Consider the following 25,446-nt stretch of genomic DNA (forward strand, 5'->3'; position numbering starts at 1 on the left):
TGGACTGCCGACTTCGTGCTAGAACACACCGATCCACATCAATACCTCTTCTCATTTTGGCACTCTGCGAGGAATGGGCTGCCATTCCTCAGGAAACCTTCCGGCACCTGATTGAAAGTATGCCTGTGAGAGTGAATGCTGTTATCAAGCTAAGGGTGGGCCAACACTGTATTGACTGCCAGTGTTCCCAATGGAGGGTTGCCCAAACTTGTACTTTATTTTCAGGTGGGTGTCCGGATACTTCTGATCACATAAGTACATTATAGAAGTTGAATTCAAATAACGTGTATTCGTATAATTACAATAGATAACTGCGATCGACCAACAAACACCACGCGATCGACACGTTGGACATGCCTGCTCTATAGCATACTTAAACCCGAAGGTTTATGGCTGCTGCAACAAAAGCCTACCATCTGTCTCTATCCTGGGTAAGATCAATCCAATCTTTCCCATCATTACAGATTTATTTTAGGTTGATCTCAACGTTATCCCTCCATCCTCGTCTTAGCCTTCCTACTGGTCCCTTACCATCAGGTTTCCCAACAAGAATCCTGTAAAATATTATTTCCTCTGTCATTCATGTCACATGGCCTGCCCATCTAAGTAAGTCTTCTTGATTGAATTATTCTAATATTAATTAAAATGTCGAAATAATTTATTGTGTTGCTGGAGGAAGTAACGCCAAGATGATGTTTAGATTTGTTTATTTGGAGATTATTTTAACCATAGCCAGGCCGGAATATATATACGTATGTGGAGGCCCGGAGCTGCAGTCCTCAAGTTCAACCTAAATTCTGATCTAATCTTGATCATACCTTGCATAATTTTGAGCCTCCTAAGCCTACTAGCTGCTTTTAATCATGGAAGTATTTATTTGATCACAGTTTTTGTTTCAATAGCTCTAGTAATTACTTTCACTTTCTGACAAAATAGGCTTTTTATGGGTTCATAATATGTGAACATTTCTAGCATAGATAATATTCACAAGTAAAATGTACGTGTTATGAACACCAGGTTACACTTAAATATTTAATCATTCATATATCCCCGAGTATATGTACTTATTGAATTTGATTGGGTGGGCAATCTGGTGGGCACAGGAATTTTGGGGTGGGCGCTTGCCCACCCCTGTCCGGTATCATGTTGCTGCACAACAATGCATGGTCACACACTGCAGTTGCCACAGTCACTCATTGACTCATTTGACTGGGAGTGGATGGACCACCCTCCGTACAGTCTGGATCTCACCCCTAGCCATTATCACCTATTCCCCACTTGAAGACTTTCCTCGCTGGGAAGTGATTCAACAGTGCCCATGAAGCCAAGCGATTAAACAGCGCCAATGAAGACAAACGGACCGGGACAGATTGGCTGGCTGACTTGGCAGCAGATTTCTTTGATGAGGGTCTACAAAAGCTCATCTGCCACTACGATAAGTGTCTTGACAACTATGGGAACTACGTTGAGAAGTAGCTGAATGTACGTATGAACAGCCACAGAGGTAATTAAATTTCTTCCTTTGCATGTTTTAGTTTTATTTAAAAATGGCCCCCAATTAAAAAATAAACTTCTTATATTTTTTTTATTTTTAATACAATAAATAAAACTGGTCAGAGTTGTCAAAAGTTTAATACACTTTTTAAAGAAAATGTTTTGTTCTCTATTTTTGTTAGAAAATAATAGGCAAAAGAAATACAATTATACAAAAGTTTACTAGGTAATTGTTCCTGTTCATTTTTATTATTGTAAGAATACAATATAATTATGAAACAAACAATTTTACATAACTTTGATGCAAAGGTTTTAGAGAGAACAAAATTATGATACTAAAAGGTATTTACAATTGTAGTATAATTTCTATGTTTACTACTCCAGTTGTTTTTTTTTAAAAAAATCATCTCTATACCCAACATCCACTTCATTGCCATCAAGATTTCCATTTGCACATTCCACGTATTAAAAAACACTGTGCTCACGGCAGACATAGAGAGAACAGTGGATGCGTTATATTTCTTTTCGAAGCTCTTTATCACGTTATCCTCCTTCTTGAAGCCTATGAATTCGATCTTTTTCATCAGAGTTCATTATTATAGGGGAAAATGTAATAAAGATGTATTGTTAAATCTTTAACATGAGAAAGCACGCGTGGTCAAAAGTACCACACATGAAACTGAACTGTGCCCTTTAAATGGTAGAAGGCCACTGTTAAAATTGTTAGCTGGCCAGCAAATGTCCCGTATGTCCAGCATGGATAATGTGGAGGGAAGGAGCCAAACCAACACGCATGTGCAAAAAAACAAAAATACGTTAGAGTATTCAAATTGGTCTACTTACGCAAGTGAGTATGTATTCTTACGTGGACGACGTTTCGGAAGCTTTACTGCTTCCTTCCTCAGGTTGTCGTTTTCAGCTCGGAATATCAAGCCATGTCAGAGAAGTGTCATGTAAGGATACTGGGTGAAAGGTTCGGGTTAAAAACACTTCATAGTGCTTGACGTATACAGAATTAAAACCACTTTGCTAAAAACCCCTTAAAACTCACAATAAAACATGTAAAAACCACCGCTACGGTAAACTGGAGTGGCCGTTGAGAGCCTAAACTCCCTGTCAAGGTGAAGCGAGCGGACAGATGGCGCCGCGCAGCGGAGTGGTACTTCCCCTCCCACGAGATATCCCTCCCCTCTCTTTTTCTTCCCCTCGTCACCAATCCAAGGAAAATTCCCGTTCCACCTCGGCTGCTTTCCTTACTTCCGATGTGACATGGAAGCCCATCGGGGCCCTTTTATTATTCAAATTGTCCCACTTTTTAAAAAAGCTAATCCATACGTCATCTAAATTGCCCTCGTCCCGGTTCAGTTTATTTCTGTGTCCCGCGCATATCAATGCAGTTTCGTATACGTTCCTATCCAATTTACTATTACTTTTTTTGATAACCTCTCTTTTTATTATTCTATGCCCACTGTTTATTATATGCTCTGCAAGCCCCGTTTTCGGATCCCTTTCTTTGATGTTCTTATCATGTTCGCCCCATCTAATACGCATGCTCCGGCCGGTTTGTCCAATATATTCCATCCCGCAATTGCATTCAATCCTATACACCCCTTTTTGTTCATCAGGGTTATCTCGAATTTTTACCCCCCTCTTATAATCCGTGAAATGCTTTTCAATATTTCTAGGTGCTCTCGTCCCGCATTTCACACCATACTTTTTTACTGTTTTTTCAATTTTCTCAGTGAGCCCTTTACAGTACGGTATCCCAACATAGTTAACTTTACTATTCAACCCTCCCTCCTCTTTTTCCTCCTTTTCTAATCTGCTATCAGAATCGGGGTTCCCCTTTGAAATATTCTTCCTTGCTCTCCTAGCTAACACGTTCATTTCATATTCGGAAAATCCATTCTTCATTCCTACCTCTATTATCCACGATATTTCCTTTTTTTTCTACGGCATTATTGCATAACCTCTCAGCCCTTATGAAAAAGTTTAAATAAACATTCGATTTGACCCTACTTGAATGTTCCGATGCCTTATTAATATAAAGACTGCCTGCCAGGGGTTTGTGAAACACCCCTGTCTTTATCCCCTTAGGCTCTCAACGGCCACTCCAGTTTACCGTAGCGGTGGTTTTTACATGTTTTATTGTGAGTTTTAAGGGGTTTTTAGCAAAGTGGTTTTAATTCTGTATAGGTCAAGCACTATGAAGTGTTTTTAACCCGAACCTTTCACCCAGTATCCTTACATGACACTTCTCTGACATGGCTTGATATTCCGAGCTGAAAACGACAACCTGAGGAAGGAAGCAGTAAAGCTTCCGAAACGTCGTCCACGTAAGAATACATACTCACTTGCGTAAGTAGACCAATTTCAATACTCTAACGTATTTTTGTTTATAGATAGTGAGTAACACGCACGTAACCAATATGTTATGTGCAAAAAGGGAAGCAAAGAAAAATTTGTGGTCAAATCCCTGCCAGGAAGGTTCTCCCGGGTTAAGAAATGCTTTCACCACTGATAGGCAGTAACATGCTATTTTAATGGTACCCACAGACCACAGAAATGTATAGAGGACATCAAAAGAAAATTTTGTCAGTAACATGTTTATAGTTGGTGCATCGCTTCAGTGCTACAGTCGTTCTAAAAGCCCATTTTGACACCTGTATGCTGGTAACCTAACACATCACCTGTGATGTCATTTCCTGTATTGAAACAGTGCATGGCAGTGTTGCAAGGAACACACAAATTTTGTGAAAAATGACAAACTAACAATTACATTGTGTTTTGTAAAACTACGCGAGGAACGCGTCCAGTAACCCAATCAGAAGTGAACCAAGGGGGAAAAAATGGTAGAAAAACAACACATTCAACAGGAAGTCGTCACATCATATTTGGCTCTTAGCCTACATGACAAATATTTGCAAATTTATTTGCAAGGTTGATATCTATAGGGTAGTTTAACCTTTTGTCCTGCTATTGTGGTGCTGATAACGAAAGCATCCGATGTTCACGTTGTTACACTATGGCTAAAACATGTACAGCCACAGTAACAACCTAATGATGAATCAGCAGCGAACATACTGCCATGTTCACGGATGGCATTACATATGTACCCTGTCCATAGATAAACACAGGAATGTTAGTCCTCAAGACAGCTAGTTTTACTGGGTCCCACTTATCACACCCATATTCCACCACTGCAAACAACGTTGGTTTGTCCCATTTTACTTTCTGTGCCATGCTTGGCAGAGGCATTGTTGCTACGTGAAGGGAAATTTTATGAAAAATATAGAAATTGCCAGAAAATGTGAAGTTGTCTGACTTTTTTTGTTTTACTTGATAGGTTGTCTAATTAATCTAGACGGCAGTAGGATAAATATTTTCAATAAATAAAAATTGTTAGATAAATCAGGTCAAATTTTCAGAATATGCCATTGCTGAAAGAATAAATGGTGCAAAATATGCCTTACCCTTAGTTGAATTGTAATAATAATAATAATAATAATAAATAAATGAAAACCTCAGTGGGAAGTTGCATAGCAGTTACAAATTTTTTTAAAAATATCACAAATTGCAGCAGAGCAAACAAAAAAATACCAACTTTACTTAAACATTTTCTTTTTTGCTGACTTTTACTGACCTTACTGACAATTTTCCAGCCCTGTATATGTTTACTGGTTTTAAAATGCAAAGTCTTCTCTATTTTGTATATCAAATACTCAGATGCTAATTATGTAGTATGGAATAAATAATCTATCGTACAAAGCACATAAAGGCATCAAAAAGAAACACTTACTGGTCATAAAAGTTTTATTTATTGATTATAGTACATCCAAAAGACAATTGTAACCTTATCGGTATGACTTTTGGTATCTTGCACGAGGACCTGGACCTCCAAACTTCTTGGGTTCAGAACGTCTGTGATCAGCTACCAGCAAGGTGCGGTCATACTGGATCAAGATGTCCTTAATCTCCTTCTTGGATGCTTCGTCAACATCTAAGAAGAAACATAATTGTTGCTCTTGAATATGCATTACTGCAAAATCTTCACAAAGATCGAAGTTAAAAGATGACTACTAATCTTTGTATCTATGCATAAAAAGATTTCAAAATTGCTTTCGCAAGATTAAAATCTCGAATAAAAATCACGAAAGGAGTGAAAGGAGCATTTCCTAAAATGTCTACATTATCAACTGGTTTTACTCACACTTTTGTCTTTATGCAAGTGATACCCAAAGGTATAGTGTGAAACCTCGATTTTACATTTTTCAGGGGACCAAGTTGAAACAACTTGGTAGAATGTAAATTCGAGGAAGCTACTATAAAATTTGGTATGGTGGGACCAACAAAATTGAATGCATAATGCGGGAAATGTAAAATTTGAATTATTATGAGGACATAGTGAATAATACCCTAATAACAAATCACTTCCACACATATATGGTACAACATGAATTTGGATTATTGGTGGGGTAATATCCCAGCAGGGCTAGTGCTAGTAGTAGTAGTCCATTTGAAAATCTATGTTACACATTGAGGCTGTCAGTTATGGAGGGAGGGTTGCAGGATAGTAAGAACAGTGACAATGATAGATACTCCCTCCACCCTCAATTTCAGCATTGTGTGTTATAAGATAGAAACTGCTTTCACATAACATTTGTGTTCTTGTGATGTGGACATATTCTAATCACTTAATCTCATTAGTTTTGTCATTTCTAATCTGATGAAGACAGTGTGTTTGATTATTAAGACTTAGTTTTCATGTTTCTTTGTCAATTTCATGGAGAAAGAGTCTGATTACTTTGTCGGACTACCTCTTCCAAATGTAACTAACACAAAAAGAAAACTTTGATGATTACATATCCTTTATAAAGACTGGTAACTTAGCATTTTATGCTTTTATTGTCATACGTGAAAAAACAAAAAAACAAGCAGATCCTGACAAACAGCAATAATAAAAGAAATTGGATAAATATTTTTCAGCTTGTACACGTTGAGAATTGCTTCAGTGGTAGTGACGAAATTAAAAGTACAATCACATATTATCTTTTACTCTGTATACATCATTAGCAATTCTACATTCAATCCTCTACAAGTAAGTTATTTCATTTAATTAAATTTAAATCAAGACTATATCACTTCACATGTAAAAATTAAATGTTTCTGTCCAGGAGTAAGTGATTCACAATTTGGTCATTCCTGCTTGATATAGTGGTTTTCCTTAGCCCTCATGTCATCTTTGAACAAGAAGCAACAGCACTGACTACAGCTAAGCTTCAAACCATAATACAGTGGAACCTCAATTTTACATCCTTCAGGGGATGAGTAAAATCTAGGAAAATTTCTTAACATTTTGCTATTTTGGGACCATCAAGGTTGAATGTACACAGTATATTAGGCAATAACTGATAGGCACGGTGGCATATGTCGACGAAAAGATGAGAACAACCAGACAGATACCACGTGTTGTTGCATTTGGAGGCCGTGTCTGTCACCTATTGTCTAACGTAACAATATTCCAAACTTTTTGTGAGGAGTGTATAATGCGGGAAAATGTAAAATCTAGGAACGTAAAATTGGGGTTCCACTGTATATGGTTCAATTGTACTTGGCTAACTCATTATCTACCAACAGGATTTTCATGTAATTTCTTCATCCTAGTTGCATAAGCTAAGGACACAGAAATAAATTTGTTCCCATTATGAATAATCACAGTCTTCAAATTAGTTTTTGGCAGAAGTGTTAACGAACAGTCACCACTCTATTGTTTATGTTCATGAGCAATTTCATTCATCTCAGTGCAAGTATTGTTACAATAATGCAAATCAGAAGAAAATTCTTGAAAGTCTTTCTGGCTGAAGTAGCCTTTCAGTTTGGAACGTCCTGTCTTAGGTGAGAAGTCCTTTATAAATCTCCAGTTGGCTTGTCACCAAAAGATTGTCCTATTTTTTTACACACATTCAAATCCTTAACCTTTGGTGGTCAGACTTTTGAACGGAGCCGGCGTCATTTCAAGCATGCACTTTTCAAACTTGGCAAAAAGAAAAGAAAAGAAAGGAAAATAAAATCTTAACTTTGGAACTAATTGTCATAGACAGACAAAATTGGTTTCGTTTTCTTTCTTAAAGACAGGGCTTTTAGCGGAGGTAAAATTTATACATTCTGCCTCCCAGTGTTAAAGGAAGAAGAAAGGTGAATTAAAAAAAAGAACAAATGACATACACCTGTGGCCTCCTCAATAGACCAAAGTGAATGAAAAAAAATGTAGTACACAGTGGAGGTAAATTCCTACAACCCTGCAAAGTGTCGTTGAAATCAGACTGATACTTCTTGAGTTAAAAATAATAATATATAAAGCTGCAATGTTGCCAGCTTCGGGACAATGTCCGGAATTTACAGCAAAAAAAACGAAATTACGGGATTCGGAAATTTTACGTAACTACAGAAAATTTAAAACTTTGAGTCTTTACACCTGCTTCCCCCATGGACCTTTAACCTTTAGCATTGTTATCTACTCATTCTTACATCTAGAATTTAAATTGCTCAAAAATATGCAGTGGTTGAGATGTTATGGCCATTTATCCCATAGAAACAAAAAGGGAAGCAAGGGCTTTTTTAAACTGTGCTTCTTAATAATAGTAACAATGGATGTATTGTTTTGAAAAACTAGTATATAATATGTTAAGATGAAAGTCAAAAAAGTCAGAACTGAAATATAGTGTATGGTTTTCAAGAAACAGCACGTTAATTGCTGCCGTGTGCTAACACGTGGTCAGGGCAAATTTCGACAATCGGACTTTTGCTCCTGCTTTCCCCCTGAATCCTTAATTATCTCATGTTGCTTTATACTCATTCTTGCTTGTAGCCACTTTTAGAAATTACCTCATTATAACATGGCTGTAACAAAGGGAAAATAAGGACTTTTTCAAACTTCCGCATGGTAATACTGTAGTAGTAAACATGGATACAGTATAGCGTTTTTAAATTCGAGTATGTCATACCTTCACATGTATACTAAAGATAAAAAAATACAGAAATGAAATAACATAGTTTTCAAGAAATGGTGCATTATTTGCTGCTGCAAGCTGCAAGTCAAAATATCGACTCATATACATGTGGCGGTTGAAAATTCAAACATCAGGCTGCTAGAGGTTAATCAGCTTGAGCTAATAGATGTTTACAGAAATTTATATTTTGCCAAAAATGGTAAAGTAATAAATCACATGATTTTGTGTTGGTAAAGCCATTAGACAAAATCTGATTAGGGGCAACAGAATACCCACCTGTCATACAGCATGTTGCAACATACAAAATTAATAAAGCTTCATCACAGGACAACTGCGGGTGACCGAAAAATTCAGACTACATATTTGAATTCATTCAGAAACAGCCTCTCTCTTTGTGTCAAAAAATCATGTCCAGTGTAATTTAAATAAAATATGGTGTAAAAATTTAAACATTCCCGAAAATAAATAGTGAATATTTTAACAATAGAATCAGGACATGTACGAAAATTTTTATTGGCTAGCATGCTTTTAAGAGCAACTCAAGAAAATACAGATCACTTTTTCCATGTCCAAAAATATGAAAATGACAAGCATCGACATAAGACTTAACGAAACCAAACATTCCTTTTCCAACCTTAATTTCTGGTCTTCTTCTAGACTCAATAGATTGCATGTTTGTGAACTCCAGGAGATACACAGATGCCAGAAAAGCATCTGCTGGTGTGTGCAAATGATTTTCAGATCAAAGCAATTTGTTCTATTGCTCAAATTACAAGTGTCATGGAACTGCTGCAGTACCTCTTACTACTTTCTTTCAAAATACGCAAGCATGAATTTCATCCAACTTGTGTTATGATGGTTAATACTTTCAAAAATTCAATGGGTAAAAATGCAGCCCATTCCAAAAGACTAAATAAGAAATCAGGAATTGCTTCAGTGGTAGTGACGAAAATTACAACAATAATCATTTAGATTCATTAACTATGTATGCATCATTAGCAATTCCAACTGTTAACTTCTGAAACATTTTCACAATCGATTGTAATTTTATATTACCAAACTAAGTTTTGGAAAACCACACTTTTAATACACAACTATTAATCAATTTTATTTTCAATGCTGCAAGAAATTTATCCTTACCACAGATGTATACTTCTGTTCAGATGAGAGGGGACTGGTTCCAGCATGGTAGCAACGTTAAGACTTACTGTTATATGATACTGTAATAATCTCATAATTAGAGTATCACTTAATTCTTCAGACCTTGAAGATTATCCTGTTAGTAAATGTATTTAGATTGATGGGATTTGACAGAAAAAGAAACTAATCATTAACAAACAAATTAAGAATCAAGCCAGTACATATTTATTAAATTTATTTATAAAATAATTGGCAAGTTTACCAATAACTGGCGATCCTCCCATCCATAATTATAATTACTGTGTACCTTACCTATACCGCGTTTGTTAGAACCTGTCCAGTTTCCCACGCTAGCGATGGCACGACAGTTTCGGTGCCAATGAGAAAAAGTTGTCTGCTGGACAGCGATGAGCGAATGGAAGATGGAAGATAAGCACTTACATAGACACTGTTGCCACGTTGCGGTCTAACTCACATGTTTTGCAAGTGTGGTGCTGATTAGTGTGTGTATCCAGGATGTAATTTTATTCTGGTAATATTTGCTTGTGTCCTTTTTGTGTTTAGTGTCATCTTAGCTTGAACATTCAGGAAGGCGAATTGTGTACATTTGTGCATTACCATGTATTTTAATCACAGCCTCGCTTTGGCTTTCCCCAGCACAGAGTTCACATGGTCTGCAGCGACAGTGCCACGTGGTTTCTGCATGGGAAGCAGGACAGGTTGTAACAAACGTGGTATAGGCACTTGGTTAAATTTATGCATGGACATGAAATAAAAAGGTACAAATGAAATGCTAACTAAGAGCACCCTATAAATTGATGTACAATAAAGATTAAAGGAACTGTAGTGTGTTCAATATTTAGAAGTATCAGAACTACAATTTTGTTAAACAAGACAATGATTTTTATTCCAAGAAATAAATAAAGCAAACACTTACACTTTTGGTAATATGCCACAAGAGCTTTAGAAATCGCCTGACGGACTGCATAGATCTGTGCAACATGTCCTCCTCCACTGACTCTTATCCTGATGTCTACATCAGCAAATCTTTCCTGTAAAGACAAAATAATAAAATCAACAAAAAACTTAAAATGCACATTAGAAAATAATCAAATATCTACACGAACATCTAAATTTCATAGGATTTGAATTACTAGGTGTAGCAATTTTTTCAAATGTATTTGACCTTCAGACACCTGGTGGCTGATGAGGAAGCCTCATGATTTATGCCCTAAATGTTTGACCTTCACTTAAGTGGCCAACACTGTGAGACTCCTATTAACATGCAATTTCTCCAAAACAAAAGATGATACTTCAGCTCTGTCTTTTTGGTTACTTTATATACATCCCAGGGCCAAACACATTCAAATTGTAGAACAAAACTTGACTTGCGAGTATTTTGCACTTTCATGCAGCAATTATTCAGAGTGCTTGCTTTTGTTCATAGACGATCGAGAAGTGCTGCGGTGAGGTTACATGCTGGACAGTATTCCTATCTTAGGAGTGAATGGGCCGAGGTTCCATGCCAGAACCTCACAAGGGGGAGACAACCTGGAGGAGTACACCCTTGACTTAGGTGTCAAACAGCCTACACCTGGAAAGGGACTTGACGACAAATTAATCAGGATAAGTCACCTGTTCCAGATATCACTGGGTGCCGCTAGGAACAGACAGAGGAGGGACTTGTTCCAAAAAGTGCCAAGTGAGTGAAGTTAAGTGTTTTTCTTGTTGAGGTCAACCTCAGCAGGCTATTGAACTTGTGGGCATACCACAAGTTAGCCCCCCCTTTCTTTCCATAGTTAGACAATATAATACTGTACGGAATGTAATACAGTATTTGTTTCTATGTATAAAATAATGTATTGCATTGGTATTTCATATTTGTGTGTGTAATCTGTCCAGATCATAAATTAGTGTTAGTTTAATTACAATTGTAAATATATTCTGAAATTTTTCGTTCTTACATGAGTTCTTAAGAGTGTAGTTTTTAAATTAGCCAATGGAATTTGAACTTCCAGCCCTCCACCATGAGCTGATGAGGGAGTATAAATAAGGCCCCTATGTCGGAGGGCAGGAGTATGGTGAAACTGAGATTTAGAGAAGCAGTGTGTGGAGAGGTTATCCTATGTACTTCAGCGATCAGTTTACAAAGCATCAGGGGGTCCCATTGATGCTGGCATCCATGTGTGGTTTTATCGTGGAGTCACATTAGAGAGACTATGTGTACGAGGTAAATTACAGAATGCAATTGGAAGAGGCAGAGCTGTTTACAGAGTAAATAAATGAATAACGCCCATTTCTGTGACTTTTCAGCAACACCCTGAAACATTTATTCTGTAAGTGCTTGCCTATGTCACTTTAGTCTTTGGTTCTGAGCACTTTGGCAAGGAACAGGATGGAAACCCAGGACTAGAGAGCCAAATTAGTTGTTTATTTGGTTTTTTCCTACCAAAGTTAGGTTAGGGTGGATGGTGTGTTAACAGAACAATTTCACATCTCTATAACTGTGTATGTACATAGACAAAAAAATGTACTAACAAGATATTCAACTCTGTTTGTCTCAACATTGATATACTGGATTTCTACATGGAAAGTGATGCATTGTCAATATCTTGTGATGGTGAACACACAAAAAGGACAAATTTCACCAAAATGTGACTAGAAAAATACCCTTGAGATAAATAAATTAATCTGTGGACAGGTTAGTAAACATATATAATTAGGTTTTGTGAAAAAACCTGAAATACATACACACATATTTTTACACAAATTTCCTATTTGTAGAGCTGTTGGGGCTCCTGGAATGAACAAAAAAATTCTAAACTGTAGTCCTGTTAGGTCCTAGGTAACACTATGAACTAGTCAAAATGGATTTCTTTATTTTTACAGAAGAAACTACTTAACGCAAATCACTTTCTGTAGCATTGTTGAAGTTCCCGTATGTATTTCCTGTCATAGTTTCATCTTTTTTAGCGATAATTCATGTTTATATGTATAAAAATATCACAATTGCAGTTGCTTACATGTACTTCCTCTACGAGAACCGGATGTTCAGTGCGTTTGATGACGTAACCCCTCTCACTGTTTCCAACCACCCCGTGTTTTTTCAAGATGATGACGTGACCCCAAATTTTAGCTATGCATGCCTAACCTAACCTTACCGAGAATGGTTCGTAGGGCTATTCGTCAATGGTTATATGACCCCAAATTTTAGGTATTAGCACAATTTCAAACCCGGGGAAAAAATAGAAAATTAATAACACAGAAGTAGGTATTTTTTTTTGGTTTAGAAGGTTGGAAATACTGCATACCCACTCCAAATCGACAAAACACAAGCACGACGATCCAGAACGCTCACACCATATTGTGTCACGGAAGCGAAAAAAAAGGAACAATAATTACTCGTAATATGAAAAATTGAAATTATTTTCGTGAGAAATTCATAATTACACCTTATAGAATGTTCCGCAATGCAGAATAAGTAAGTAGCAATGTTAAAAAGGACAAAATAAATGAGTTATAGGTGTTTTGACTAGATCAAAGTAATAATAAAATATGAATTATCATCTTATGTTGCTTTGGGAAGGTGACACCAAAGAGCACAATTCTTTGACAGATGGAGGAGGAAAAAAAATAACCTATCCCAAATGCCTATCAAATAGTTTTCCGTCTATGGTTTAGTTGTGTGAAACTGCACATTTGAAAAGCACACTGTTAAAAACCTCCCATCCTGAAAGAGAATGATGTACAGACAGAGGTTAAGGCCAAGACTCAAATGTTTGTGAATATTTATCATTTGCATAAGTTACCAACAAAAAAAAAAAAAAGTTAATATGCTTCACAGATGAATCGTCAGACTATGCTACATTCTTCAAAGCAAATGCTTTTCACGTTTTGCAAGCAATGCTGGAATGCCCTAATACGTAGAAGTATATACCTTGCTTCAGACTCCTGGCTTCATCAGAGAGACTTTCATATTATTTACTGTCACACTACTAGAGATGATCATCAAAATAATCTTTTAACATAACTTAATATTGCAATATGCTTAAACAATTGTCAATAATGCATGATTTAAATGTACTCAAATACTGACCTTCCCTAACATCAGAATAGGCTCCTGGAGTTTGTACTGAAGAATACGAGGCTCGATCATTTCAAGAGGACGTCCATTGACCTTTAATACACCAGTTCCACGTTTGCAGTATGCAACAGCTGTTGCAGTTTTCTGAAAGACAATCAAAATTACATACTATATACGCTAATGTATAACATTCAATAGTTTAAATTTAGAAGACTCTTGTGTACACATTACTTTTAAAATTAAAGGACAAACAATATAATCAGAGGCATCATAAAATGTTTATATTCTACTGACAAATATTGTGTTTTATTTTCAAAGTTGAAACTTTATTGCATTTTTCCTATTTTGTAGGAACATAAATATCAACAACATACAATACGCACACTTGAAAGCGATTGTTTATAAACATATCACAATTTTGAGTAGTTCTTGTGATGAGCACAATAACAAACCAATACAGTAACATAACAAATGAAATTGAATAGCATTAGAACCTTTCTTCCCAGAAAAAAAGCACAGGTTATAAAATAACATCTTCAAAGTGAGACTTTCAATTCATTTTATCATCAATCATTAGAGGCACATATTTTTGGTAAATAAAATTAAATTTTGCTGTTATAGCGATGAAAAAGCAGTACATAAAATGACATTTTGGTTTTAAAAATGTGAATATAATCCTAAATTTTATTTAAAAACTGCACTATTACACAAAATAAACATATCCCTTGTAATAGCACATTAAATCAATTCCAGAGTTTATTCCTGTATAAAGGAGTCCATTTTTGCTTCTCAAATGTTTCTAGAAAAATTAATCAATTTTCCGTGAATTGCATAACCCACAGGATAATTCAGACTTCAGAAAGTGTCGCGTCGGTATATAAACAGTAAATTTCGTGTTTAAGAGCCTATTTCGCATTTTGCAGTTCATTTCGTGACAAAACAGGGTAGGAAAATGAACCTCACACCTTTCAGAAACATGAAAAATTAACATTAAAATTTGTTATTCCACATTTCGTGTTTTCATCAAAAATGAAATATGCATGCCTCTATCAATCATGTTTGCAACACTTTTCTCCCTGCAACAATACTCAAATTTAAGCATGTTCTTGGATCCCACTTTAAACTGTAGGTCCAGTCCTGATTAGCTTTACTGTGCATAAAGTGGACTTAAAACACAAACTCAATCAATTAAGCAAGTTCTCTAGTGATCAGTTGGTTCTTCTTGGAAATATGCCATTTGTGGAAGTATAGACCCTACATGTGATCAAAGAAAGCTTCATTTTTCCAGATGAAGCACGTTTATATTGAATATTTCAGTGTGTACTTTAATTTATGAAACAAATTTTGTGAATGCAGTGTTGTGCCTATGTTGGCATGAATTATGCTACAGCTATAAACACATTTTTGTTTAGTTTATTCTATTACCTTGTAAGCCACCAAAGATTACAAAATGACACAAAAATACTACACAACACAAGATAGCAGACTTTTACATCTGCTTCAATACACTGTGTTCACAGTATATCACAGTTGTGTTTTCACATTATTTTTCTGGATGTTTCAAGCTTAAATATATCCTCCGTGTATTAACCATGCCAAAATTATAAGTGTCATATTTAATTGTCTTGACTGATTTCGTCCAAATGGAATACCGTATCTGTCCTCCAAAATATCTGGCTATGATGATAATGGCAGTTTCCATCTTCAAAACATTAGTGACCCCAATTTGTCACCCAACGCTCCCCAAACAAGCACTATATTTTTTTAAAAAAATATTGTCAAAATATAACTCAATTCATGCTCTAAAATATTTGTCTTTCTGATGGCCGAGTGCACCAACGAAGATCAAAATCTAAACTCTGATCGGGAAAGGATCATTGGAAAATTCCATTCACGAAGACTGTTCAACACTTGATCGCGATCTAGGAACATCAAAACGAGTTTATCTACTGATCGGCCATTTGCCACCATTTTGGTGGCTATCCTGGTTCACAGATACTGACGCTTTGACTGCAGGCAGTTGTTTTTGAAAAGAAAAAAGAATGGAAAGTCATATCTAGTGCATGCAAACGCTAGAGATTTTGGAGGTACAATGCTGATAATTCGAGAACTGTGTAAAAACTGCCAAAATAATAATAATAAAAAATTGTGGTTCTGTGGTGCAAAGTTGTAATGTTTCTAAGTATTTTCTACCCCCCAGAACATAAAACATATATAAATGTCATATATTGCTACATGGTGTTGGAAAATATTTTTGTATAAATTTACGAAAATACATGTTATTTACATGACAAGACATCAGTAGCATCAAAATCGAAGACATTAAAGCATTACGAGCTCAGGTTCTGTCCCGTAGAAGAAGGCTCCATGCTTTCTCCTTCTCCTCGCGTGTTGTGCTGTCAGTTTTTTGTTTTTTTATTATTATTATTTTTCTACACTCTACTACATCCTTGTACTTGTCAACAAGTGATTAGTACATAATCTCAAAATCAGAGAAGTTTGCAGCCCGAATTACTTTCTTCTCCCACATGTTGATACTTTAACACATGACACTACTTTATGTGGTTCTTGATTGTAATTTGTTTTAGCCAACCTATCAGGTATAGCCTTACAAATTAATCTTGGATCAGTTGAACAGAATCTCGTGAACGTCATTTTTCATTGGTGCAATGCAAATCTTTAAACAAAGTTCATTTAGAGTGGATTAAAATTTATCTCATTCATCTGAACTTTGAAATAATAGGTGTTTGTGCACGCGACCATCAATCTCCAAAAATGTACTTCAGACAGAGATTTGAAAGTTCCTCAGAATTTGGAGTTACCTCAGCACATGCAAAATCCATTTTAGATCTACTATCTTGCAATGCTTTAAACAAATGGAAATGGAAAATAAATTATTTCCTGGATGTGTGTAGTTCTGACATGAATTTCAGCTTAAAAACTCTTAAATTCACTACAGTTGTTGGGGTCTCCCTTCCTAAACCACACACTATATTACACAGTTTTCATTAAGAAGTTAAAGCCCAAGTGATGCCCTGATATAGCTGAGTTTCTTAAGCTACAAAAACCTAGCCTCAAATATTAGCATAATTTAAATGCATCTAAAGGTATGTTAAACCGGTCTGTCATCTACCATCTTCAAACATTATGACATTTTTCTCAAATACAATATGACACCAATCCTTAAAGTTACCTTGCATCTGTAAAAATTGTAACATTGCATTTGAAAATGTCAAAAATGATCAAAATATGGATACATATTTACTTACAACAAATTCAAAAAATTGAGAGCACAAGCAGATGTTTTCACTATTTCGACCTTACGCATTACTCTCTCTCACCATCCACACACATGTATATTAGCAATGTAAAGGGTCTGCGAGATTAAAATTTTAGTATCTGTGGAACGTCTGAAATTCCTTTATTTTCTTCTTTTTCACATTAGTACTTACGTATTCTGCATTCCTAAGGATTCTTGAAGGTGGTGGCATTTAGTTTTTTCACGAAAATAATTTCAATTTTCCACATATCGCGTAATTATTGTTCGTTCGTTTTTTGGTTGACTTACACACAATATGGCTGACAAATCTTGACTAGCGTTGTCTATGATCAGTGGGTGTGCAGTGTTTCCAACCTTCTTCAGTGAAAAATACCTACTTTCGTGTTACTAATTTTGTATTTTTTTCCAGGTTCGAAAACCCACACGAACCGTGACGGATAGCGCGACAAACCATTCATGGATAGCCCCATGAACGGCAAGATTAGGTTAGGTTCGGCAAACATAGTTAAAATTGTCACCTTCAAAACTGTCATGTTCTTGGAAAACAACGTTTGGAAACACTGACTGGGAGGTTACATCACCGAACGCACGCAACATTTGGTTCACACAGTGAAAGGACATAGAGGCAACAGCTCTCGTGCATTGGAGAGACATTAATATTCAAAAGTACATAATTTACCCGAAAAATAAATTAAGCGATGGGGAAAAAACACTTCCACGACCTTCCACAAGTGTTGGAAAAGTCAGTTCGGTAAGAACTTTCTCCTGTAAAATTGAAGAAATAAGTTTTGCGGATAGTAAAATTTTACCTCTGCGAGATTCCAGTGTATCCAAAATTTCTCAATTCAATAAACTCTACGTACATTTCAATTATTTCATTTAAGGTTCGGAGTTCACATTTGCCACTTCACATACTCAAAACTCTAAATACATTAACAAACACAACCACAGTTATATATTAATCTACGAAAAAATGCGAGTTTTACAAGAATTTAAAACTCAAACTTAACTAATCAACTTCAAGATATCTTATCTTGCAATAATCTTCCGTCTGTCAGATAGATTGTTCTGCAAAGAACGCTAACATAGTAAACGGATTGAGAGAAATCTGTTTTATTTTCCATGCAGTTGTATTTTCCTTTCTTGATAAAAATAAAAGCTAAACTGTGAAAAACTTGCCTCAGCACGTTTACAAATATGTATAAATTCAAATGTGTTTTCTTAATACTTATTCAATGGCTTCAATATATCTTCAGTTTCTGTTTGGATCTTTCTGGCTACTCACCGGGAATTATACTAGAGTTATTGGCTCCGGTAAGAAGATGCAATAGAGAGTGCACATGTAGAAGAGGATGAAAGAAATTAAATAAAAATGCAAGAAGTCGAGGATGCAATAAAGAGAGTGAAATTAGGAAAAGCATGGGGAGCAGACAGGGTATACCCAGAACAAATAAAGCTGGAAGGAAAGAAAGTTGTACAATGGTTGTGGAAGATTTGTAATGAAGCATGGAAGAGAATTAAAATACCCGAAGATTGGGAAAGAAACATGATCATACCATTCCAAAAAAGGGTAGCACTGTAAAATGTGAAAATTATAGAGAAATCTGTCTATCTTCAGTAGCTCTAAAAATATACACAAGGATCTTAGAAAGAAGGCTAAGAGATGAAGAAGAGGAGGAGTTAGAAGAACAAACAGCCTTCAGAAGAGGAAGACAAACGCAAGATCATATTTTCTCTCTACGACAAGTTATAGATAAATTCCTTAGCAGAGAAAAGAACTATCTGTAGCCTTTTTGGATTTAAAGTCTGCTTTTGATACAGTATCACAACAACAACTATGGTCGGCATTACAGAAAATAGGAGCCTCAGAAAAACTAGTAAGAAGAATACAGTGTGTATACAAGACAGTTAAAGGAATAGTGAGAATAGGAGGCGAGAAATGAAAAGAATTTAATATGAACAAAGCAGTTAAACAAGCAGATAGCCTCAGCCCCTTACTATTTATAATACTAATGGATCAAATACATAAACAATGTAGAAGAACAACTCGAAAATGTAAGGTTGCGAATAGGAAACTAAAACCAGTTTATGTACAATCACTTCTTTATGCTGATGACATAGCATTAATAACATCAACTAAACAGGAACTACAACATAGAGTAATAGAATGGGCCAGCTCAATTCAAGATATAGAGATAGTGAACCCAAAGAAGAGTAAAGTAATGCATATATCAAAGCATGGAAATTAAGAGATTGGAAATAAAATGGCAAGAACAGCTAGAACAAGTGAATAGATATAAATATATGGGAACAATTATAACAGGCAATGGAAAAGTAGAAGAAATAAATAGCAAGGTTCTAAAAACAAATAAAATATATTACCAAATAAGTAATACAATAGTAGAAAAAAAGGAGTTACAAGAAAATATTAAATTAAGGATTTATAAAGTTATAATTACACCAACAATGCTCTATGGCATACAAAGGTTAACGCTCCAAAATATAGATTAACAGCAACAGAGATGAATCTACCTTAGATGAGTCGTAGGAAAAACCAGACGAGATAGAATCAGGAACACTAAAATCAGGGAAGTGGCATGTGGTGCTAAATCAGGTAGGGGAACAGGTGACCTGCATTTGCCCCCTCCCCTCCCATAGCTAAATGAACCAAATAAACATAACGATAAATATGTTACAAATTGTCCGTGACATACATGAAGCAAGTAAAAATTATGACAATACCAATGTTCAAGCAAATATGATATAATGTAAAGAAAACATTAAAAACAAAATTGTTGATGCGCCAACAAAGAAAAAATTAATAAAAGCAATTTATGAGTGATCATAGAAAAAAAAATTGTTTTGTCGACACCTGTTTGATCTCTCTATTTGTAGATTAAGTTGACATTTTTTTGGTAGAGTTGAGCGTTCTTGTAATTCAAATGCCCTCAATGCAATAATGGCAATCAGATGGCCGAGTTTTTACTTGTCTGCTAGTTTTGTAGAAATTGTGTCAAAACCCAAACTGTTCCAAATCCCCTTCTTGGGAACAAACAAGGACAACAACAATTTGTCACTGGAAGAGTAACCAGTTAATAATTTTACAGAGTTGTAGTAACTTGTTTGAAAATGCCTTGCATACAATTTAGTTTCAATTTTTAATTCAGTTAGGATAGGTGTTGGTTTTTCTGTCTTTTCTGTAAAGTTCAATGAACTAAAAGCTTTTGTCTTCAGCCGGTCGATCATACAACATTTGCAACCCCTACGCTCGAAACATTCGCTGTCTTGTCCTGCCGCTGCATGCATCTTGGGGCTGGTGGAACAGGTGGACGCGAGCTGTTCCCTCGGAAGCTATTTCGCAGCATTTAGCCAAGGCAATTAGCAGACGCTTAGACTGTAGAAGATTTTTCAAGTTCGCTATGACTAGCAGACGCAATTTTGCAATGACATTAGGAAACTATAGACTTACTACTCTCAAAACTACCACTACAATGCAATTAAACTTTAGCACATAGCAAAGACTCGAAGGAAAACTAATTCGCTATGTCTATCGTAGGGAACAGCTAGTGTGTTCAGCTTCCGTGATGGGAGGTGGCACCATGAGGATCATTTACCTTCGTGCGTGGTCGGAAATACTCGGAATTAGACAGCAGAGGGCGGGATGACAAGGGTAGGTGAAGTAAACAAACGTCCAGTTACGGTGAAACTTTTAATTTGGCGTGTTGATATTGGGAGAAGTGTTCTTATTATGTTATTATAGATAATTTAAATAGCTAAAACGGGTGATAAGTAGAAGGGAACAGCCTGTTCCCTCTGTTCAATGGACGAACTGCCACTGGGTACAAGTAGAATCAATTGAAGAGATAATAGAGAGAAGAACCTGGGCTGGTATGGCCATGTCATGAGAATGGGAGAAGAAAAGTAATGGAAGCGAGACCAGAAGGAAGGAGGGGAAGACCTCGGATAGAATGGGAACAATACCTGTAAGAGATGGTTACTATAAGAGGGAAGACACTAATGGAAGTTAAGAGAATGGCACAAGATAGGAAGAAGAAGTAAGCAAGCAAACACTTCCCATAGCCCATATAATTTCTGTCTTCAGCACTTTCTGTTATTCTCACTACCTGGTGACAGAAGCAGTTGCACACATTTGTAAAACAATTTCTTAGCAGTACGTTCAGCAACACTACAAATGAAGGTAACAGTTAGTTATATCGGAGACACATTTCTTTATTTGTACAGAAGAAACTACTTACGGAAACGAGTTTGTCTAAGGTTTACAATGTTCGTTGCGGTATTTTCTTTCATCGTGGAATATATTTGACTGGGAAATCATGTATTTTTCAAGACATATAACTCACCGACGCACAATTGTCATTGTTTTCATTTGCCTCCCGTACCTAAACTGGATGCAGCGTACGTATTATGACAACCCCCTTTTTTTCACTATGCTTGCCTAACCTAATCAAACCTAATCCTATCGGAAATGGTTCGTGTGGCTATTCATCAGCTACCTGGGTAATAATTGACAATTTTTGTTAATTTTCGGTATACTACCTAATTTTGGCCTCCTATTCACGAATCTGTTGTAAAAAAACGGGGGTCACGTGTGGAAATTGTACATTTTGATGAAACATTGTTCGTTAGCCGCAAAAACCATCCACCGGTAGCCCCACATACCATTGACGTCAGCCTCACAAACCATCGACGTTAGCCCCAAAAACCATTAACGGGTAGCCCACGAACCATTCACACGACGTTAGGTTAGGTTCCATTAGCACTATTTTCACCCCTAAATTCATTTAAAAAAAATAGGGTCCGTACTAGAATTAAACATCATAAATCATTTTCTTGTAAAACAATGGTGTGGTTGGAAACAATGACAGGAGATTACATTTTCATTCGTAAAACTACGCATATACACCTATATATATAAAAAATTCAATCGGCTTTTTTCAAATTTCCAGACGTGACCCCCGGTTTTTTGAAACAGATTGTGATTAGGTGCCAAAAATAGTTAGTATACCGAAAATTCTCTATATTGTCAATTCGCTCCGCTACCCGTGCATAATGTACAATTTCCACCAGTGACGAACACATACTAGGGAATTTGGTAACACTTCCGTATAGTGGAGACGGATTTCTTACTTTTTACAGAAGAAAGTACTTACGGAAATCATTTTCTGTAGCGTTGTTGAGGTTTGGGAATGTAGTTTTTATCCTTTTCAACGCCAATTCAGGTTTTCTTGTGGAAAAATATATCTCAGACACGGAATTGCTGTTGCTGCCATTTGCTTTCTGGGTAAATGTTTACTATCCTTCGGACACCTGTGGTGCTATGCAACAATGGTTCGTGGGGCTATGCGAGAATGGTGTGTGGGGCTACGAATATTTTTTTCGAAACCAATTTTTAACTATTGTAACCTATGCATGGCCCTACCTAACCTAACCTTACCGGAAATGGTTCGTGGGGCTAAGTACGAAATCTGTCCGAAGGATAGTAAACAAGTACCGCATTCTGCACTTGAACACGATGTTCGCGTGTTTTACATGACATAACCCCCAATAAGTGTTGCAGACCACGCCGTTTTTTCACAAGATGATGTGTCTAGGATAAGTTTTATTGGTAAATTTCTCGTATCGGACAAACGGATTTCTTCAAATTTACAGGAGAAATTACTTACCGAATGCAGTTTCTCTAGACTTGTGGAAGTTCGGGGAAGTGTTTTCTTGCATCGTTCATTGAGTTTTGCCGGTAAATCATCTATTTTTCGATATAAATGTGTGACCGATGCACGAAAGCTCTTGCATCCATTTACTTCCAGGTGGATGTAGCCTGTGTCTGATGACGTAATCCCACTCAGTGTTTCCAAACACGTGTTTTTGTAACTGAAGAAGGTACGTTTCCGCAAATGGTTTGTGGGGCTATGTGTCAATGGTTCGTGGGGCTATGTGTCAATGGTTCATGGGGCTATGCATCAATGGTTCGTGGGGCTATGCGAGAATGGTGTGTGGGGCTACGCATATTTTTTTCGAAACCAATATTTCACTATTGTAACCTATAGTGACCCTACCTAACCTAACCTTACCGGAAATGGTTCGTGGGGCTATGCGTCAATGGTTTGTGGGGCGACGTAGGTATTTTTGGGTGCAGTGGGGTGTAAACACTGCATGCCGAGTACGGTAGTGAAACTGTGACCGCCATTTTGCGTGTTACCGAAGGCAAAAAGAAACGAAGAAAACTTACTCGATATGTCGCAAATAAAGCTTATTTCCGTGAAATAAGCGAAATGCCACCTTCAGCAATGTTTCTCAATGCAGAATACGTAAGTACGAATATTCAAATTAAATGAACTAGCAAATTTCAGCCGTTTGTCCGATACGAGAAATTTACCGTTTTATTTAACTGTTTGCCTAACCTAAACTTACCGGAAATGGTTTGTGGGGTAACGCCAATAGTTTGTGGGGCTAATGTCAATGGTTTGTGGGGCTAACGAGGTATTAGCATAATTTCCAATCCGGTCACGAAATTTGGTATTTTTCGGTGAGTAAGGTTGACACACTGCCACATTGCGCGATGAACCAGTACGCTATCGCCATATTGCGTGTTAGAGAACCGAGAAAAGGATGAACAGTAAATACTCGTAAATGTAAGAGACATTATTTCAGTTAGAAATTCATTATTACACCTAAAGAAATGTTCCGCGATGCAGAATTGTACGTTAGCAATGTAAAAAAGTGCGAAATAAATAATTTCTAGGTGTCTCCACTATACGGAAGTGTTACCGATGCATGTGTACTATGATTAATTCGGAATTAGGCAATCGGAACTTTGGCTCATTATTTTCGCAATCGTAATCCGAGCCCATTAATCATGTAAAGTAACAAAAATCTCGATTTTTGTCCAACCCAGATTTGTATAACATTACTATAGTAGTGAAAACATATTGAAAGCCAGATGTCGAAGTCCATATTATAAAAACTTGCAACAACTAATTCTAATTTTAATCAATAACTACAATTAATATTCGCACATGTTACAGATTAATCGAAAAACGTGCAAACTTACCTTCCTGCCAAAGACTTGCACCGACTGTATCGGTTCTTTTCCCCCCGTCTGCAAAAGAAAGAAAATCAAATTAATAATGAACCACAGTAAGACCACCTATGAACTGCACTACAAGTTACGAAAATAGTTTACATATAACTTACCTTTCCCATCGTTGCAGCCATCGTGTTCGCCTGGGTATCCACTTTACAGCCTTGCTTTACCACAGAGAAGATAATTTACCTCAAAACGTGTTTGAGCAAAAATGGCCGATGAAACAGTTGCCAGTTCATACAACAAAAAAGTATAGTGCCGCACATATAAAATATTTTAACACACACAACACAATACCACCACACACAGAAGCACAGCACGGCACATTTTAACAATTAAAGCAGACATATTTCCAGTTTTAAATGATTTGGATTCAATTACTCAAATATCATTTATTTAATTTAATAAAGGTCAAGTCTGCTGCCATGCACGTGTCAGCAGTAAGAATGAGCAAATTTGCTCCTGCCACGTAATTCGTCTGCTAACTCAGATGAAGACGAAAAAAATGCAAGTTTATGATTAGTGGGAACGAATGTACAGGTAATTTAGAACATTTTTCTTTAGAAAGCATTTAGCGATATTATTTTAATGCTAACGGAACCTAACCTAACCTAACTACGAAGGTTCATTATTAGAAGAATGCTAAGGGACCTAATCTTAAACAATTTATGTGAAAGTAATCGCTACAACTTCACAGTATGTGTTACAGTCGTATGAAATCACGATAAAACAAAGACCGAGTTTGCTGCCACGTGCATCTCTTTTGATGTTCCAGCAGAAAATCAACGTGGCAGCAGACACTGCCATTGATGATTGGCCGAGTCTGCTGCCACGCACGTGTCAGCAGCAAGAATAAGCGTCAAATTTGCTCCTGCCACGTAATTCGTCTGCTAAGATGATGTTACAAATCTTAAGAACAGATTAAGACGAGAGAAATGCAAGTTTATGATTAGTGGGAATGAATGTACAGGTAATTTAGAACATTTTTCTTTAGAAAGCATTTAGCGAACCTAACTTAACTACGAGAGCATTTAGGTTTATTATTAGAAGAATGCTGAGGGACCTAATCTTAAAACATTTTTGTGAAAGTAATCGCTACAACTTCACAGTATGTGTTCCAGACGTAATTGCATACATAGCATGATGAAATCACGATAAAACAAAGACCGAGTCTACTTCCACGCGCATCTCTTTTGAGGTTCCAGCAGAAAAAGAACGTGGCAGCAGACACTGCCTTGATTTTTGCACTATTGCTAAAGTGAGGATCAAATTGTCCCATAGCGGTAAGTCCTGCGGCTCGCAGTTGTAAGATATGCCAAAGCTTGAAAATCAGGAA

General features: G+C 36.5%; 1 protein-coding gene and 2 non-coding genes across 3 annotated transcripts; all 3 read right to left on the reverse strand.

Moving 5' to 3' along the window:
• Nucleotides 1-5,293: 5,293 nt before the first annotated feature.
• Nucleotides 5,294-24,326, reverse strand: RpS16 (ribosomal protein S16). The gene is made up of 5 exons (XM_083126241.1): nt 24,221-24,326; nt 24,078-24,125; nt 13,741-13,872; nt 10,582-10,696; nt 5,294-5,494 (listed from the first exon to the last, which is right to left on the reverse strand). Exons 1-5 carry the CDS (start codon nt 24,239-24,241, stop codon nt 5,349-5,351), a joined length of 462 nt encoding a protein of 153 aa, XP_082982367.1. The 5' UTR covers nt 24,242-24,326; the 3' UTR covers nt 5,294-5,348.
• LOC145979751 (small nucleolar RNA SNORD70) lies at nt 6,491-6,577 on the reverse strand. Its single transcript, XR_014440816.1, has one exon. It is a non-coding gene; the product is annotated as a small nucleolar RNA SNORD70 (small nucleolar RNA).
• On the reverse strand, nt 9,426-9,513 carry LOC145979759 (small nucleolar RNA SNORD70). Its single transcript, XR_014440817.1, has one exon. It is a non-coding gene; the product is annotated as a small nucleolar RNA SNORD70 (small nucleolar RNA).
• Nucleotides 24,327-25,446: the final 1,120 nt, after the last annotated feature.

Source organism: Lepisma saccharinum, chromosome 1 (genome assembly GCF_977018435.1).
Source record: "Lepisma saccharinum chromosome 1, izLepSacc3.1, whole genome shotgun sequence".
Classification (NCBI taxonomy): domain Eukaryota; kingdom Metazoa; phylum Arthropoda; class Insecta; order Zygentoma; family Lepismatidae; genus Lepisma; species Lepisma saccharinum.